Raw genomic sequence first — 18254 nt, 5'->3', positions numbered from 1 at the left:
TATTTTTTTATTTTTTTTTCTAACTTTTAATTCTGCTCTTTGTTGTAAAATTCCAATGTGCATTAAAACAAAATACACTATGATTTTGTGTAAATATTTTAAATACTAGATTGTGAATATGTTTTTATTCGAGTAGATTTTTCCAAGTAATAAATTTCAGCACTTATTATCAAATTATTCCTTGCACTTAAGAAGGAATTATTATTAGGTCAACTTTAATATGATAAAATATTTAAAATATATCTTTAGATATAAAAAATAAATAAATGAGAAATCTATACTGAACTTCTGAATATTTCACTTAACAAGAATAAAGAAAATTTATCTGCTTAATAAAAGCACTTTAAGGTTGTATTTTGAGATGAAAAATGTCAACAATCAATTCAAACTTTAACTATTTTATTGCTTGACTGTCCAAAAGGAGAAACATGACTTTTATTTTAAACCAATCTATAATTTTTTCACACTAAATTGATAGTGGTAGCAGAATAAATTGGTAAAACATTAACGAAAATTATCCTTAAAAAATTATAAGAAAGTGTTCATAAATTATCTTATTTAAAAAAAAAATTGTCAATAAATAAGACTTAGAAAAAAACAAAATAATCACATAATTATTATGTATTACATCACAAATTTAACAAAATTAAAATCACAACAAGAGTTTTTTTTTGTTGTTGTTGTGTTTGTGTGACTATATACATACATGCACAAAAACAAGAAGAATTTGGTAGTGGTGGGAATATTTTTATATACACCTCCACCAAACTCGTTTTCATTTTAAGTGACAAATAATGAATGAAGTCTTTAAAACGAAGATTGGAGGGACCATATTTCCACATAAAATAAAGTATAATAGACCCATTCTGCTCTAGTACCACCACCAAGTGCATGCTTTTGCATGCTTTTTGGGGGAGCAGCCACCCGGATGTCATCCATTGGAGCGCTGGATGGACAGAGAACAGTCGCCTTTGCAACGACGTTCATCGAACCGATGGGGGAGACGGAAACGAAACGGATGAAATTAGTCATGAACAAGTTCATCCATAAATGCATCCATCCATGCGGTCGTCTCTTCCCCGTTCTTCGCACTGTTTTCAGACTCTCTTGAGAGCATTGCTGCTGAGCACACCGTTCGCGCCTCCTCGCGATCCGTCACCGCTCGCATGCGCCATTTCTCGCCATTATCCGATCCTTGCCCACCAAATCCGACGTCGTCGCCCTGTGCGTGGGTTCGCGTGGATCCCGACGGTAATTTTATTTTGCGCCCACGGTGTTGTTTGGGCTCGGGAAGCTGCCGGGGGGACACACTGTGACTGAGTGTTGCTGTGTTTTTATTCTGAGGAGCGGGGAGCGTGTTGTTGCTGTGGTGGCGTGGGCGATGTTCTCGTGCCTGTATGTTGTCCGCAGAGACTGCCGTTGGAGGTATTAAGAGTTTCGAGCCTTGTGGTGGTGGTGAGCAGGGAGTTTGTGGCCAAGGAGTTTGACGTGCGGGAATTTTTGCACGAGGCCGTTTTGTTGAAACCCTAATATAGAGAGAGGCGGGGGCGTGACGGTGGAGAGTTGCGTGTGGAGGCCGTTGGTTTGGAGTATCTCGAAACGGATTATGGGAGTGTTGGAGGTTCTGGCAGGAGAGAAGTGAAGTGTTGGTTGTTCCTGGTGTTCACAGTCTCTTGACATGGAACTAGAATTTTGGCTGTTGGAGTTGGAAAAGTTGGAAAAGAATCACGTGGGCTCTTTCGAAGGATGTTGATCGTGGTTGACCGCACTGGAGCATGCAGGTGAAAAACGGTCTGTGAAGGGAGCATTACGTATCCATTTTGATGCATGATAGGGCGAAGGGTTTTGCGGCCTACTTCGCTTTGCTGTCGGAGGCACGTCGGAAACGTCTTGTTTATTTACATCCTGTCAGGAATTGTGACGAGGAGGTTCTTTTCCGAATGTTCCGTGTCATAGTCAGTGTGGGAGCTACAAGGGAAACGTGTTTTTTATTTTATTTTTAGATTACTGGTGGGCGAGAGGGAGTTGCTGGGTTTTTTCTGCTAGGTTCGGAGATTTATTCTCTTCTTCTTGCGAACGAGCTCTGGTTATTTCCTTCCGACGTAGAGAACTTCCAATGAGACTTCAGAGCACGTCTTCTCTGTCATGAAGGCAAATCTTTAGTTTTTATTCTTTCTTATTTACACTCTGCCTCTGTCGGAGCTTTGTAAACCTCAGTGCTGTCTACAGTTGTGGTTGGTTCCTAGCCTATGCATACCTGACTAGTAGAAATGTCGAAGGAGTTTGTGTCTCACCCTTTTGTTCTCATGAAAGCTGAGGGTGAAAAGTTCAAGTCGAGATCTGATAGGTGAAGTCTTGGGGACGAAAGATGAGGTTTGAAGCCCTGTCGTGCTGTGAGAATTTTGTGCAGCTACATCCGCCGGATCACTTTAATACCCGTTGATTATTGAGTTGCTGGAAGCACAAGAGGAGGTGGTCTAGCTTGGGGCAGCAAGAGGGAGGAAGCAGCACATTTCTGAGTATGGACCGCACAATGTATGAGCGGCCTGAGAAGCGCGCTCGTCTAACATTACTTGATGAAAACGTCCCCCGTGTTGATGTATGTGATGGGGTGAGTTTATCCCTCTACTCGTTTTGGATTCCTGTCCATATTCCAGGTTATGGGTAGCAAGTAGTCTGAATGGCAATGGAACATCATTTGGAGCCTTTGACTAGAATATGAATTTATTACCTCTGAAATCGTTGTCTTTTTATGGTCCCGAATGTCTTCTGCACCACGCAGGATGTGAATTATGTTTGGTCTAAGTTGAAACGATATTGTGTTTTGGTTGATGTGGGGACTGGATTGACAAATTTGACTTAGGAATGCATAAACACTGGAATTTACTGTCTTTTTTGTTTAATACGTACAGGGACACCAAGTTGCGGTCAATAGCGGGCAGCATGAACAGCTTGGTATCGGAAGGGGATTGCCGCCTGCCGGAATAGGGTACAGTCCAGAATTCTACAATGGATATGCCAGGGTAGCCTCCCCTGCGTGGCGGGACGATGATAAAGATGGGCACTACATGTTTGAGCTGGGAGAGAATATAACACCACGCTGTAATCACACCTTTAACCCTGGTCATAGTGTTCGTTCGCACGGTTTAGCGTTCATAACTCTCCGCTTGCTCCTGCCTTATTTTTCTATTGGAGGCGCAGATTCTTGAGAGGAATTAGACGCCTTTGCCAAGGAGGCTGGGTTCAGAGGTTGTTAATACCTGATCAAGTGGTGTCGTGGTGCCTGTTTGGTTGGGTTTTTGTAATACTGCAGACAAAATCATCAGCAAGATGGGTGAAGGTGTGTGCTCTTTATTCATTTTAGTGTGTTCGCTGTTTCTCTAAAAACATTATTCTGTATTTTTTAAGTACTTGACTGCCAACACTTATTCTGCCGTAACTTTCTATATTGATTGAATGAACGTGAAATATGTTTGAACTTGAAGTAATTATTACTCGAATACATTAAAACTCACGATCTCAACAGTTTTTCTTGTTAGAGTTGTGCGAATGGCATGTAATAGTATTACTGGGTCATTGCAGGAACCTTCGGTAGGGTATTGGAATGCTGGGATAGGGAGAATCAAGAATACGTGGCTATCAAGGTCATTCGCAATGTGCAGAAGTACCGGGATGCTGCTATGATTGAAATTGATGTGCTGCGTACGCTTGCCAAAAATGACAAGATGGGCATACGGTCTGATTTTTGCGTGTCTTATACTTTTTGTGGTTATTATGTATATCTTCTTCTTCTTGTTTCTCTTCTCCTTCTCGTTGGCAGAGTTTAACTGGCAAGTTTGACTTGGGAATGATAATTGAACCTGATTTATGTCACATCAATCTCTTCCTAGTGACATTATATCTGAATGACATTGCTTAGTGTGTAGCTACAGTAGTCACCCATTTCAAAGCTGAGGTGTGCTTAGTTGGTAATTATTGGTTGATAACTATTTGCTATATTATTTTTCCTGGGTAATTTCAAGTACTCACGTAAAATATGGGTGTGAACAGACGATGTTTGCAGTTGAAGACTTGGTTCGACTATCGGAATCATGTCTGCATTGTGAGTGTCGTTTTCTCAGACAAACTTCGCTTCTGAGATAAGACAAACTAAGTGATACCATGTAGGCTATATGTTAAAATGTTCTCATTGATTCCAATATTGAGGGCTTGAGTGGAGAGGATTTTGTGGCATACGCTTGTGAATTTAATCGTGCCATTTTCTTTCTTTTATACGACTGTTTCACTTGAAGGTTGGTAAAGTTCGTGCAGGACGACGTTCTTTTAGAAAGCCCACTGATTTCTTAGGAAAGGGGACAACGGGAAATCCTGCTGTAGCTCTTAGGGTTGTCAGTGTACATTGTATTATGATTCTAGATACAGTTCAGGTGTATAATTATGTCCAATCCCTTGTTCTTGGCCTTGCATTTATAGTAATGGTCATGATTGTTCAAACTGGGTAATCTTGCAGGTTTGTGAAAGACTAGGACCGAGCTTATACGATTTCCTTCGAAAAAACAATTATCGACCATTTTCTGCAGATCTCGTTCGCGACTTTGGCCGCCAGCTGTTGGAGTCCGTAGCTTGTGAGTTACTTGTGGGATCTGTTCATTGAATATGTCGCGTAATTTGACAGCAGAATCAATTGGCGGAATTATTGATGTTATATGTTGTGAAAGCGGTAATTTATGTTCCTGATTGTTGCAGATATGCATGAGCTTACCCTCATTCACACCGATCTAAAGCCTGAAAATATCCTCTTGGTCTCGTCTGAGTACGTAAAAGTGCCAGATTACAAGGTGTGGAAATATTCTGAAATCACAAGATACTTAGGTCACAATTGTTTCTCTCAATTTGCTGACAAATCGCCTTAATCACTCAATGGACGTGCTGTTGCGTGCCTACTGCCCATGTTTATTATGTGTTAGACTGACGTTGTCTTAACCATTGATGATTACTGATAATCGTTGTATGTACGTTGTAGCGTTGCTAGTGACTTCTATTATTATGTGATTCTTTGTTTCAAAGCGTATCTCCCGCCTATGAACTGTTCGTGCATCTGGTGCCGTTGTTTCATCTTGCAGACTTCTAATACTGGGAAGCATGTCAAGCGTGTACCTAAATCAAGTGAGATAAAACTGATCGACTTTGGCAGCGCCACCTTCGACAACCACTACCACTGTTCAGTTGTCTCTACACGCCACTATCGAGCACCAGAAGTTATTTTAGGTGAGGCGCACATCAGTTTTTTGCTTTGAGCAACTAATACCAGGGTCCACGAGGGTGTTTAGGTTTCAGTCAATCATTCCATTGGGATGTCCTTGTCATCTCTGGAACGAGGTGGGGAATCCAGGAGGCAGCAAAAGAGTGGATTCTCATAAGAAGTGCTCTTTTCCCAGGTCTTGGTTGGACATATCCTTGCGATATTTGGAGTGTGGGCTGCATACTCGTAGAACTGTGTTCGGTATGTAACGTGTGCACCACAACGGAGCTTCCAGCAATTTATTTCTCCTGTTCTCCCAGTCTTCTTGTTCAAATACACATCAGTTTTAAAAAAAATTAAATTTCTCGACACTTGTCAAGTCTCCTTTACCTGTCTGTGTCCTTGTCCATCTTCTCCCTCGAAGAAGGCTACTGTAGCTGTATCTACTACACATGACGGTAGCCGTACATGGATCAATATGTCTTTTAATAACTTTATTCATTGTTTGTTTTAGGGTGATGCGCTGTTTCAGACTCATGAGAACTTGGAGCATTTGGCTATGATGGAGCGGGTTTTAGGTCCCATTCCCGTTCACATGATAAGGAGGGCAGAGTACGTTTTTTTTCTTGTTAACTTTATTTTGCCCAAATTACTTTGGCTATCCTGTCGGTTTACTTAATGGTATAGAGTGGTCACGCTGAGTTCTGTGCGTATGTTAAGGTTTTACCGACTAGTAAATGTCTATGGACTTTAATATTGCTAACATGTTGTATGGATTACACAAATATTCAGTCGACGGCTGGAGAAGTACTTCAGACATGGAAGGGAGTTGAACTGGCCTGAAGGGGCAGTATCAAGAGAGAGCATTCGGGCTGTGCGAAGATTACCTGGATTGCGGGTTTGTTTTATTGCTGGACCGTCTTTTCTGTTTTACTGTGTTCGAACTTTTTTCTGTCCAGGGTTATTGTGTATTACCGGCCTGCATTTGAGGGATTGTCACAAAAAAGTGTATGACCCGGTTTTGTGGCAGAACCTGATCATGCACCATGTGGACCACTCTGGAGGCCTTCTGATCGATTTGCTACAAGGCTTGCTGAAGTTTGAACCATCAGAAAGGCTTACAGCGAAGGATGCACTGAAGCACCCTTTCTTTAAAGAGTCCAATCGTCGACTGTAAGACTTTTGCCGCTTGTTGTTTCTGCAATTCATGGGTAGCCTGGCCCCAACTAGCCGGAGTATGGGAATTGATTACAATAATACGCTCCTGAGCAGCGCACCTTTGAAGAACCCTGAAAGAACTGTCCTATTTATATTGGAAAAAGCTGCAGAATATTTGTTGTAGTGAAGCTGAATGAAAGGGACGTTCTTCTCCCCCAAGAAATGGGCAGGCTTGAATTAAGAGATAAAAGTAATCGGGCTTGCGACAACGAAGCGTTCTATCTTTCTTGAGGCTCATTGCAGAAGTGATGTTCCTTTCGTGGGCACTATTCTTTCCACCGGTTTCGCATTGGCGTACCAGGTGTGAGTGTACTTGTATTGTAGGACTCTATCCTCAGGAGAGTTGGGCGGTAGCTGATGATTTCAAGACCACGAGATCTCCTGTAAGGAAGCCCAAGCTTGTTGTAATATGGTTCCCGTAGTAACGAATCCAGGGTGCTGGTTGCATGAATTATGTGAACTGGTGTCCGTGTCCGTTATGGCAGCCATGTCACTTCTCTACTCTCACACTGATTTTTGAATTTGTTGCATTTAGATCCGTTGCTATGTGGCATTCGTACTTCTTTTCCATTTCGTCTAATGAACTGTGTTCGCTTTTGAGTGCCTATGTCTGCAAACTAATATCGATTGTTGTGTTTTTATTGTTATATTCATTATTATGTCCTGCTTGTGTTTCTTTTCGAAATGAGATTAACATCTTGTAGATTCAATCAACATGTGTTAGGAACCATATAGTTATGAATAATCACATATCACCTAAAAAAATTCTAGTGATGACCTGAAAGGTAAATGCTTCTTAATTCCTCAGATCGATACATTTAAAGTAAATAAGTTGTAGTCATACTTTAGTGTACTAGGTCCAAGACATGTAATTTTATTTGACAATATAAAATTCTTAATTAAAAATAGTTAAAAGTAACAATCTGCTTGTAATTGTCTTTCTTTGTAATTGTCAATTACAAAAAAAGCCAGTATTTGATTTGTGTCCTTTACAACATTACTTGTCTAAAATTATAGAAAAATGTCATTTACAATTTTTTCCAAATGCTTTTTTCCGAGCACGTCACAAAATCAATGTTGTTATGCACACAATCAATTAATCAGTCAATTTCATATATTATTTGTTAACAGTGTATTATTAAATGAAATCCACATACACTTCCATTTAACTCTCTCTAATGAACTTCACAAATAACTGATCAAGCAAGTCTTGCTATCCACTTGTCTCTCAACTCCATACAATTGGAATTTATTTAAATGCTTTTGCTACATATCACCTCAACAACACAAAATGCAACCTCAAAAAGTCAATGAAATTTGATAATAATTTACTAGTTTTCAATTGCTTAAAGCATAACAATTTGCAACTTGTGTGATAGTACTAAATATTAACAATTTAGATGTTCCTTACAAGTATTAACTTTTTTTGTATAAAAAAGACATAATAATAAATATAAATATAAATATATAGATATATAAGATTTTAGAATTAAAGACTTCAAAATTTTCATTTACTCAAGAGGTCCGAGATAAAGTCTAACTGACACCATATTGCATTAGCTTACAGGGAGAGATCAAAGAAGTATTATTTAATATTATAAATATTTTTTTCAAAAACATCGAGGATAAATTTTGTGCTAGGATTCATTAGGCAAGGTTGAAATTTCACAATTGGGTTTTAAACTACCACTTTCAATTATTTTTAATTTATATGCTTTTAACTCAACCAGCCATCTTTTGTTTGTTCAAGATCATTCCAAACTTCTAAGTTAAAATTAAAATTCCATGTTCTATCACAACATTAAACTCTAATTCAAACCCAATATCTCAATATCAAGTTGTATGAAATATAAAGTACCATATTTGAGTTGTTATTTTATAACAAATTAAAAAATGCATGAATCTTTCACTGTTTTGATACTATTGGTCAAGAAAACCACGTATCAAAAACATTCCAGTCTGTAAGAGTTCTAAATATTACAATACGTTTTTGGAGAATGGAACGGGAGAGAAGAGTAGTTCGAGCCCGCGCAATGCTGAAACCCGGGACGTTGAATTGCTTAGTTACAGGCGACCCGGTTCTCGTCCGGGGCTCAGTGCAGGACCATATCAGGGTATAATAATGAGATGTCAGGATCTCAACCGGGTATCTACGTGGGCCGAAGGCGCCAAGGTTCGTTCGTTCGTCCTTTTGTTCATTCGTTTGTTCGTTCGTTTTTTCGTTCGTTCATCTTCTTTTTCTCTTCTGCAGCAGCTTCCATGGCTCCGCCTCCTTCTCCGGTTGTGTCCCCCTCACAAACTCCCAATTGTCTCGCCCCATGCCTGCGCTTCCCCCCTCTTTGGGATTCTGTTTGTCGCGGCCGCTGCTTCGCTACAAGCATTGGAACCTCTCTGCAGGTGGGTTCTGAATAAGTGGTCGGGAGTCTTCGGAAAAAGCGACCTTGGTACGGAGGGTTTGAGGGGTCGCGGGGAGGGCGAGTCTGCACGAAGCTGGGCGTGCAAGAAATTTGTCGAGACCAAATTGTGTCTTTCGTCCAGGCGAGGAGAATTTGGTGGAGCAAATGGTTCTGAACAGCGCGTTGTGAAGTGGAAAAAGGGAGAGTAGAAATGCGACCTTCTTCGGGAACTTTTGGAGTGAGTGTAACTCTTGTAGAGTGGCGGTAAAAGGAGCGTGGACTCGTGCGGATGTGGTTGCAGGCAGACTTTGCAGTTTGGGGGGAGGTGTAGGGGAATTTAGGGTTTTCAATGGTCTGAGGAGACGACCAGAGTGTTATTTGTTGGATATCTTTGCCCAAGAAGGAGGTTTGGAGGTTGAGCATGTGGGCGGTTGGAACAGGAGGGTCCCAATATTGCTAGGTTTGGAGGAAGGGAGAGAAGCGGGAGCAGAAGAATTGGGCAGCGGTGATTAAGGGAGCAGCAATTCTTGTGAGGGAGGGTGTGAGGGAAATTGGTCAAACTGGCATACCAGGCACGGCCGACGGTGCTGATGGGGGAGAACTTGGGCGCGATGCCAATGTCTATGTCTCTTCAGGGGGCCCACGACATGAGCCACACTGATTTAGGATCCCTCACTCCGGTTCGCGGCCGAGGTCTTAAAAAGGAGGATCGCATTGCCCAGTGGGGATACCACGAAACCAAAGAGTTCATCGCCATTCGGGCCGAGCTGGAGAAGGACTTTACACTAACCAAGCGGAACAAGACACTGTGGGAGCTGATTGAAAGGAAAATGAGGGAGAAAGGGTTTCGGAGGAGCGCAGATCAATGTAAATGTAAATGGAAGAACTTGGTGAACCGTTACAAGGTTCTTGTCTGCGCTGGATACCACTGTGTTGTGTATACGGACGCAAAGCCTGCATCCTGCACGTCAATGCTGTTTGATTGAATGTTTTGGACTTTATTCTGAATAACATTGCTTTTGTTCCCCGTTTCCCAAAATGTTACCTCTCGACACATATCCAATTCTATCTCCCCTCGCAGCCTTGTTGCGTAATTTGAACATTTCCCGTGTGTGGCGATGGAATTAAGTGGTGACTGGCTTTATCGCCCATCTTTGATATCTTGCTCTTGATAGTAGGTGGAGGAAACGGTTAGGAATCGACCTGTTTACAGTGCTAGGTGCAGCGTTAGATTGTTAAGAATGTTGCCTTTCTTTTCATGTCGGTTTGGGTTTCTTGCCGTTAGTGTGATGCACAAACTATGGGATCATCTCATCCTTCTTTCTCTGCTCAAGTCTGGATCATTCTTTCTGTCCACGCCATATTACCTCTTCATAGATCTTCTAGGATTTATCAGTACTTGATGTTTCTCATGTCCTTTGCATTGTTTATATACGTGAAATCATCTCGCATCTCGAACTGACTGGATCTTAAGTGAATGACTTGTTCATGCTTTACGTACATCTCATCAATTATGTGGTCGTGTATGTCTTTCAGGGGAAGGAGACATCTGAGCCAGATTATGAGGTCTGTACTTCATCATGCTCCTCCTCATCGCTTACCTAAAAATCATCTGCGTGATCTCCATCTTAGAGTCGATTTTTTGCGTTAATACTGTTCAAACTTGGTCATTGTACTACTGTGCAAAATAAATGCGCCCCGCCACATGCTGTTGGCAGTTGAAGTAATGAACAAATGTGTATGGCTATGATACTGATGCATCGTCTTGCGTGTTGACGCACAGTTCTCGCAGGGAAAAGACCTCTTTGATCCTGAGAATGGGAGGCCATGCCCTTTCTTTGACGAACTTGATGCAGTATTCAAGGAGCGTGCCAGGAACTCAGAAAGAAATCTACAGGAATCTGAGCCAGGGTCTCGAGCCAAGAAGAAAGGCAAGAGGGGTAAAGTCAAAAGTGAGGATGATGATGATAGTGAGGATGAAGACGATGAGGAGGAAAGTGAAGAAGACCGTGTCGTACAGAGGAAGAAAAGGAAGGGCGAGAAGGACACCAATCGGCCTAGGGTAACAGCGGAGAAGTATCGTGCCAACAGCATGCAGGAAGTGTTGGAGGAATTTTTCCAGCAGCAGCAGAAGGTGGAGGAGCAGTGGAGAGAGTCGGTGGAGAGGAGAGAACAGGAGCGGCGGTGGCGGGAGCAGGAGTGGAGAGATGCCATGGAGAAGCTGGAACAGGAGCGAATCGCAAGAGAGCAAATGTGGCGAGAGCATGAGGAGCAAAGGAGGATTCGTGGTGAGGCCCGTGCACTGAAGAGAGACGAACTCTTTGCGGCCTTGTTGACCAAGCTGGCTCAGGATGAGGGTTATTGAGGTGGCGAATGTGCTTTTGTTTCAACATGTCAATGATGTGAATTGCAGATTATCATATGTACGTCACAGTCGAGCGCACCAGACTGATCATGGGTAACTGGAGATCTGTTGTAAACACCCCTTGCGTGGTGGATTACAGGGCGCCACATGGCAACTGGTTGTGAATGAGTGCCATGAACAGTTTTACCAGCCAAGGATTCTGAGGCGTGAAATTAATGGAGCGAAAAGAAGTGAATATGCTCGGAACAGTTAGAGTCTTGGTCATTTTTGCGAAATATGTCCAGTTTGGGTTATGGAAAAGCTCGACGTCAGAGGGTGGTCTGCAGCACGGAGCATGTGTGGGTTCCCCACTTGTAGAGGTGTAAATCTCCTTATTGAAAGGTTTTGAAACGTTTGTATATGGAGTCCGATGTAAGGCCCAGACTGATTGTAAGATTGACAAGTACCCCAAATTTTGTGTTTTCTTCTAATTTTAAAAAAGATTACGGTTTAATTTTCTAAAATTTTGACGTATTGATACTTCAAACGTTTTGTATGAGTTGGATGCTGGATTCGCATTGTGTCAACGACTGTACTGCTAGTGGTGCTGGTGTGTGAGTTCTTTTAGAAGAGTATTTGTCGAAGTCATGTGCATCTAGACGCATTGATGAAGTTCGCAGGTTTTCAATGACGTACGATTTGTAGCCTGGTGCTGAACTGGGCTGTGACAATATTCACAAGTTTGGATGCTCTGTAAGCTTTTCTCAGGTGTTTCTCAGAATGTTGAGACTGCTTCATGTACTGTATTCTAAAGTGTTGAAATGGATAAGAAATGGATTTAGTATGAAAGGAGAAAATAAGAGCTATCCAGTTTCTCTCGTCTGTTCGAGGCGTCAGTTGCTGACGGACGAATGCTTGGACTTCATCGCAGTAGGCAGATCCCATGATGGAAACATACATTCCATCAGCCAGCAATTGTGATATCCAGCATTTAATTTTTTTTTCAGTCTCGTCAAACGTTTCATTTTTTTTATGGTATTAATAATTCTCCAACACCCTACTTTTGATACGACCTAAACATTATTTCCTTCGTGCACAATCATCATCGTCTAGACTTGCATCATCTCTCTACGAAAATTCCGATTATCCCGGCGCCCTCTTCAATAAGCATAGCCTCTTAATCAGGTGCGAGTTCACACACTTACGAACTTGGCCGGAGTATGCTGCCCTCATAAGGAATAGAAGTCATGCAATAAAAGAGTAACAAGTACAAGCAACCCCTGCACACGGTTTTTAAGCAAGATGTAGACACGCTTTATTCTAAACTCTCATATCCTGCCTGTTACAAATAGCAACCTAAATTGTAGGCAAATCTTACATCTGAGTTACAATTAATTTACATGCAACTTCTCCGCATTCCACGCTGGAATCTTGTAACTTTTCACTTCTGCTTTCCAATGTGCAGACACAAACAGCTGCCCGAGGAGGATTTACTGTAAATCCAAACCACGCAGAGTTTGGGTTTCGGAAGCTTCGAAACATGTGCAGCAGTGCTCAAGGTCAGGGGAAACAGGGTAAGCTTTTGGTGCTATAGTTTAGGCCTTCTCATCGGAAGTAGCCACACGATCGGGAGTGTCAGCTGCAGGTGCTACAGCACTTTCGGTAGGTGCAGCCTCAGATACTTCCTTCACTGCCGCTGGAACCTCAGATACTTCCTTCTCTGATACCGGAACCTCAGATGCCTCCTTTTCGGCAGCAGGAACTGCATCAGAAGTAACTGCTGCTTCCTTTGCAACAGAGGCTGGTGCGTCCTCTCCGGAGTACTTCTGGAGGTAATCTTCAGCTTGCTTGATGTATGTAGAGTACTGCCCTTCATCCAGCTTCCCATACGCTGCTAACCCACTCAGAATATCTCCGGCAGCTCCTGCATTGATTTAATCACAGTGATAAACTTGTAACGTAGAGCATCATAGACAAAGTGGGCAAAACACTTTCCTCCTCTTGTCAGACCACGCAAGCTGTACAGGAAGGCAGTTTTTTACCTGCAAGCTTGGTGTTCTCAATTTTTTGGCCCTGGGCAGCACCGAGAAGTACCTGCAGTGACCATTCACCGACACTATTCAGCAACATTATCGTCACAAAAATTAGTGATTTGGGAGTTAAGCATCTAGAGCCTCATTGTTGTGGTGCACCGGCTCTGCCGCTTACGGCAAGTAAGGTTGAAGACAACGTTTACCTGGCTGCTTTCCATTAACTCCTCGTTAGTTGGGACGGCTCGGCCACCAGGCGAAGTTGCTGGCGCTGCATTCTCAGTCGGCGCGTTTTGAGCCTTGAACATGTCTGATGCGGTGCTCATTAAGCCTCCGAATCCTGCATCCTTGGTTCCTGCAGTAGCTGGTGGTGCCGTATGGTCGATACCCGTATCGGCAAACTCCTGAGCCTTCTTGAAGAAGTTCATCTACACATTGACAAAGTCTCGATCAGGTTCTGATCATCTAAACAGGAACCTGGCTAGCTAATTAGAGAAGCGACTTTCGTCACTAGCAACCCCATTTATCAAATTGAGCACCGCGTACCTTGATTAGTTGCAGTAATCTGGCCCAGACGTCGAAGTAAGAACAATGGCGGCGAGGTACAAGTCAGCAGTTTATGAATCCCAAGGAAGACAAGTGCGAAGGAGAGCTGATGATGCTTAAAACATGGACACCGCAACACCTGGGTACTCCACAACTGGGGTGGAGATCTGCTTTTATAGCTGCAAAGATCAGTGGTTTCTAAGCCGTGAGACGCACCCAACAAGGGAGGACGGTGGATCACTGCCAAAAGGACTTCGCGATCCGATCCGAACCGATTTTCTCGTCACTCGAATTGGTCCAATCCTGCAGCATCTACATCGCTTCGTCCATATTGGATATCCATATCTGACCGGCGCTTTCGGTCCTGCAAAGGTGGACCAAAATTGAGGAAAGGTAAAAAGTTAAAATCTCTCCAGGTACACGACACAGCCATGTGACATAAACGTGGTTGTGAAGCAATTCTTTCGCTGCATTTGTTTGCCACATTCCGTCCACGAATCTAGTTAAACTTTGACACCATCGAGTCTGTTGCTACATGATTCTTTTTTATGCTACCTTACCTTGTATGCTTCCACCGACATTTTACTCAAGTAGTTTTCTGAACTTCTTAGCTGAAGCCAATGAACGATCATTGATAAGAAAAGTGAGACACATGAAGCTTTGATGCCCCAGTGGATTACTGATCGAGAGGTGAGACTGTTTATGTATGTTCTTTTACCCACTTTGCTTCCACTGGAAAGATGAGTGATGTATTTGGAGGATTCCTTTTGGTCGGAGTGAGGAATTCCCCACTTTCACTTTGCCATCGACATCGACAATTTGGGGATGATCAAACGAGGCAATGATGAAGGGGATTTTAATTTGCGAAGGACCCACATAAGAAGTGCCTGCTCTCGCCGGGAATTGATTCGGCGGAGAAATTATTGGTGTGGCATTCATTGTGTGGGTGATCCGCGCCTCTTTAAAAAATTCATACACACTGTATGGATGACATGGTAGTCAAGTCACTACCTTATGGTCTGGCGCCAGAAAATTGGACAAGAATATCTGCTACCTCTGTAGTCTCGCTTGTAAAGATAGAATTGTGCATTTAGGACATGAAGATTCCCTCCATTCCGAGAGATAGAACTCACTGTATCTTTCTAATAAAACCAGAAATTCAGCAGTCCATTCAAGACTAATCAAAATGAATACGATTACCAACTTAATGTTTTATCTGATACTGCTCAGTTTATGTTAAATTTTTAAACGTTACGTACCAATTTGAAGAAAAACCAGTGGTATAAAATAGTGAAAGGTCTTGAAGGGATAATTGCATTCATGTGCACATTGATCCATACCATTTAATTAGAAAGGATGTAAAAGTAAATTCTTTGTTCTCCCAACAACTGACTTCTGACTGCAATAGTGTATTGTTATTTGTAAGTACAAACTCTTCTCAATTAAAGAATTCAAAATTCAAGAGGAAAAGGACAGACATCGACGATGTTAAAAAATCAAGAATATGAAGTCGCCAAAGAAGATCGCTGTCTCACAACTTACAGTAAGGCCCACACGTGAAGCCCATGAGCAAACTTTTGACACATAAAATATAAACTCTAGGTGATCCCCATTTGGCTTCAATGAAGTATGATACTGTTTCTTGTGTTGCGTACAAATGCTTTAACAGCACAATGGAGTTTAACCAATCGACCCAATCATGAAGTGGAAATGGAAGATGGTTAATTCAAACCTAGTTCCATTGGCATCGGAGCCCAAGATGGAAATGAAGCAACTGCAGCTTCACGACACCATAGCAGATTTCGCGCGGGTAATGCATCCATGAGATCAGCGCAAAGGCACCAGTGTGTAAATCTCTCACCGTGGTCGGTGACTTCGATCACCGAATGGCTCGGTGGACTAGACTAATTGAGAGTGAAAATCTTGCAGACATTTGTTACAACTGGAAAGCAATTGTTTCTATCCTAATCTGGAGCACAGGTCACTGATTTGTTCCTTGGACTGGAATATTCCGAAGAACGAGTCAAACTCACCTGGGGGGAGAACTTTTTCTACTTTAGTTTGGGAGGGAATCCAAGGCCCTACCAACAACCCATGTATAATAAGTCCCAGAATAGGCAACCGAATATCTTCGCACTTTGCTGGTAAAGGGACCCGATAACTTTTGTAGAAGCTCTACTAGCTTCCCGACTTGATTGAATTTGTGCTATTTTCACGGGAACCTCGTCAACAGTAGTAATAAATTGCAAGTCTTTGCAAGTATTTGAATGGTCGGGCTTGAAGAATTAGAGGCAAGAATACTTGAAAATTGACAAAAGAATAAAGTTGGAAGAAAGCGATTGCATTGAAAAGTGCACTGGATATGCAATGTACTAAAACTTAGGTGGGATGGCGGCAAGCGCCATGAGATTAACAGTATGGATTGGAGTGAAGGATCTACTGGTGTAAGAAGTGCTGCTTCCAGGTTATTTATGACAAATTCTCAACATTAAGTAAGCAAAATATTCTACTATACACATTGTGCTCGCACTGAAGTCTTACTTATGAACAGAGCTGGTGAACAACATGCGAGCTCATTACACGTTCGAAACCTGGTTCCACTCTCCATCAACCTCTTCTTTCCACAACGTCACTTTGTTGCTGGAGTCTGATACAGCTAGTATGTTTCCAGTTAGAGACCAGCTTACTCGCCACACTGGGGTCTTGAAGTCATTTAAGGTCAATGGCTGCCACTGGTCCCCGTCTTTGGCCTGAAATTCAAATCCACAACCTTAGTAGGTCTTAAACAAATCGAAAGGTGAGAGAGGAAAGCAGAAGAAGAAGCAGAAGAATGTACTCCATAGAGACAAGAGATTACGATCAGAAGCAGCTATAACAATACTACAAACCAGGAGACACTATAATAAAAATAAAAACATACGTACACATGCAGAGAAGGTTTCCGAATTTAGATATCTACTGAGTAAATATACAACACCAACACCGCACTCATGTCATGAAAAATTTCTAGCGTGTACTAGCTTAAAGAAGATAAAAAAAAGATTTATGCATAATGCCGTGGTGGTGGAAAACTAATACCTGAGTCCAGATAACAACAGTTCCATCTTGAGATGCGCTAGCGATGGTGGACCTGGGGAGCCCAAGGTTAGGAGCCCATGCAACATCCCGCACCCAGTCAACATGCTTGGAGAGCGGGGGGAAGCAATCCAATTTCCAGCTACCATTCATGAATTTCCACACCTTGACGGTATTGTCACAGCCACCAGACGCCAGCTTCTGTACAGCCCCAGGATCAACCCCAATCAAGGAGCCCGGAGCAGTAGCAGGCGCCCACGACACAGACGTCACTCCCACAGGATGAGCCTGCTCAATCTTCGCCTTCTCCCACGACCCATCGGCCTTGAGCGATAAAACCGAGATCGTCCCATCTGCTGACCCACACGCTAGACACAACCCAAACACTTCAGGAGCCCAGCTGATGCTGTTCACCGATGACTCGTGCTCCTGGAACACCTGCGACCATGCTACCGAATTATCCACCTCAGACAACAACCCAATTCTTCTCTCCACTGCCTACTTCTATACTCTCCCCTTGAATACCTCAAAATCTGCCACAAATCCAAAATTCCAAAGGGTAGGAAAAAGTGATCCAACGCAAATGCAAGAGATGGGTACGCGACTACCTGAGCCTGATGCCACTCATTCTCAGCCCCTTCTCTCCAGATGATGACTTTGCGATCATACGAGCACGACGCGAGAATGTTACCAAATTTGGGGTGCGCCCAGGCGACCTGCCAGATAGGGCCCTCGTGGCCAGACAGAGTGGCAAGGGCCGACGAGGGGGGCGTGCTTCCTGAAGCGCCGAGCGCGAAAACCTTCACGAGGCGATCGGAGGAGCAGGTGGCCAGGCGTTTGCCGTAGTAGTCCACGGCCACATCGTGCACCACGTCCTGGTGGCCCGACTCCAGCATTTGTTCTCCCCCTTGCGACCCCATCGCCACTCCCACCACCAAGCCGATCCAAGCCCGAGAAGCTCCAACCCAAGTGGGATCCTCGACAGCAAAGGCTGTGTAACCTCGCAAGCAACGCACGCAATCGATCGAAGATACGCAGTCTCGCCGGTGAGTTTGTAAAGGCTGAAGCAACTCTCGAGGCTCCGAAAAGCAAACCCTAATTTGCAGACTGCGTGATGAGTATAGACGAAGCTGGGCTTCTGGCACCCACAAATCAATACCCTTCTATTCCATTCTTTTCTATTTCCTTATTTTATATACTTATATGTTTTAGTGTGACAATAAAAGTTGAGAGTAGTTGGACTTGCCATCACTTTATTTGGAGATTAGATTGAGTTTGAGCTTTCCAAATAAATGAATAAAATAAGTAGAATTAAGCATAGAACTATATACTCTTGAATAAAAGCAACAATGATTGTGCATTCTACTCTATAAAATAAAAACGCAATAGTAAAACAACTGTGT

The 18254-nt window shown here is 42.8% G+C and overlaps 4 protein-coding genes across 6 annotated transcripts; 2 read left to right on the top strand and 2 right to left on the bottom strand.

The window, feature by feature from the left end:
• Positions 1-1117: 1117 nt before the first annotated feature.
• Positions 1118-6948, top strand: LOC112274950 (serine/threonine-protein kinase AFC3). 3 transcript variants are annotated; one of them, XM_024504832.3, is made up of 13 exons: positions 1118-1781; positions 2411-2611; positions 2913-3102; positions 3314-3340; positions 3583-3736; positions 4051-4102; positions 4511-4625; positions 4747-4838; positions 5124-5268; positions 5439-5503; positions 5757-5854; positions 6035-6140; positions 6273-6948. In XM_024504832.3, exons 2-13 carry the CDS (start codon positions 2522-2524, stop codon positions 6417-6419), a joined length of 1281 nt encoding a protein of 426 aa, XP_024360600.1. In that variant the 5' UTR covers positions 1118-1781; positions 2411-2521; the 3' UTR covers positions 6420-6948. The 3 variants fall into 3 exon arrangements, with proteins under 3 accessions (XP_024360600.1, XP_090102434.1, XP_024360601.1); XM_024504833.3 differs by having other exon boundaries at positions 1164-1791; XM_090246308.1 differs by having other exon boundaries at positions 1119-2611.
• A 1794-nt stretch (positions 6949-8742) lies between these two features.
• LOC112275112 (trihelix transcription factor GT-3b) lies at positions 8743-11724 on the top strand. The gene is made up of 3 exons (XM_024505145.2): positions 8743-9761; positions 10393-10422; positions 10640-11724. Exons 1-3 carry the CDS (start codon positions 9447-9449, stop codon positions 11219-11221), a joined length of 927 nt encoding a protein of 308 aa, XP_024360913.2. The 5' UTR covers positions 8743-9446; the 3' UTR covers positions 11222-11724.
• Positions 11725-12490: 766 nt separating this feature from the next.
• LOC112275113 (uncharacterized) lies at positions 12491-13908 on the bottom strand. Its single transcript, XM_024505146.3, has 4 exons — positions 13777-13908; positions 13437-13658; positions 13243-13294; positions 12491-13124 (listed from the first exon to the last, which is right to left on the bottom strand). Exons 2-4 carry the CDS (start codon positions 13656-13658, stop codon positions 12796-12798), a joined length of 603 nt encoding a protein of 200 aa, XP_024360914.1. The 5' UTR covers positions 13777-13908; the 3' UTR covers positions 12491-12795.
• A 2188-nt stretch (positions 13909-16096) lies between these two features.
• LOC112275197 (protein transport protein SEC13 homolog A) lies at positions 16097-17929 on the bottom strand. Its single transcript, XM_024505332.3, has 3 exons — positions 17460-17929; positions 16855-17289; positions 16097-16526 (listed from the first exon to the last, which is right to left on the bottom strand). Exons 1-3 carry the CDS (start codon positions 17769-17771, stop codon positions 16353-16355), a joined length of 921 nt encoding a protein of 306 aa, XP_024361100.1. The 5' UTR covers positions 17772-17929; the 3' UTR covers positions 16097-16352.
• Between the last annotated feature and the right edge of the window lie 325 nt (positions 17930-18254).

The sequence above is a fragment of the Physcomitrium patens genome, chromosome 22, assembly GCF_059467195.1.
Source record: "Physcomitrium patens ecotype Gransden chromosome 22, ASM5946719v1, whole genome shotgun sequence".
NCBI lineage: Eukaryota > Viridiplantae > Streptophyta > Bryopsida > Funariales > Funariaceae > Physcomitrium > Physcomitrium patens.
This window is presented reverse-complemented; position numbering and strand designations above follow the sequence as displayed.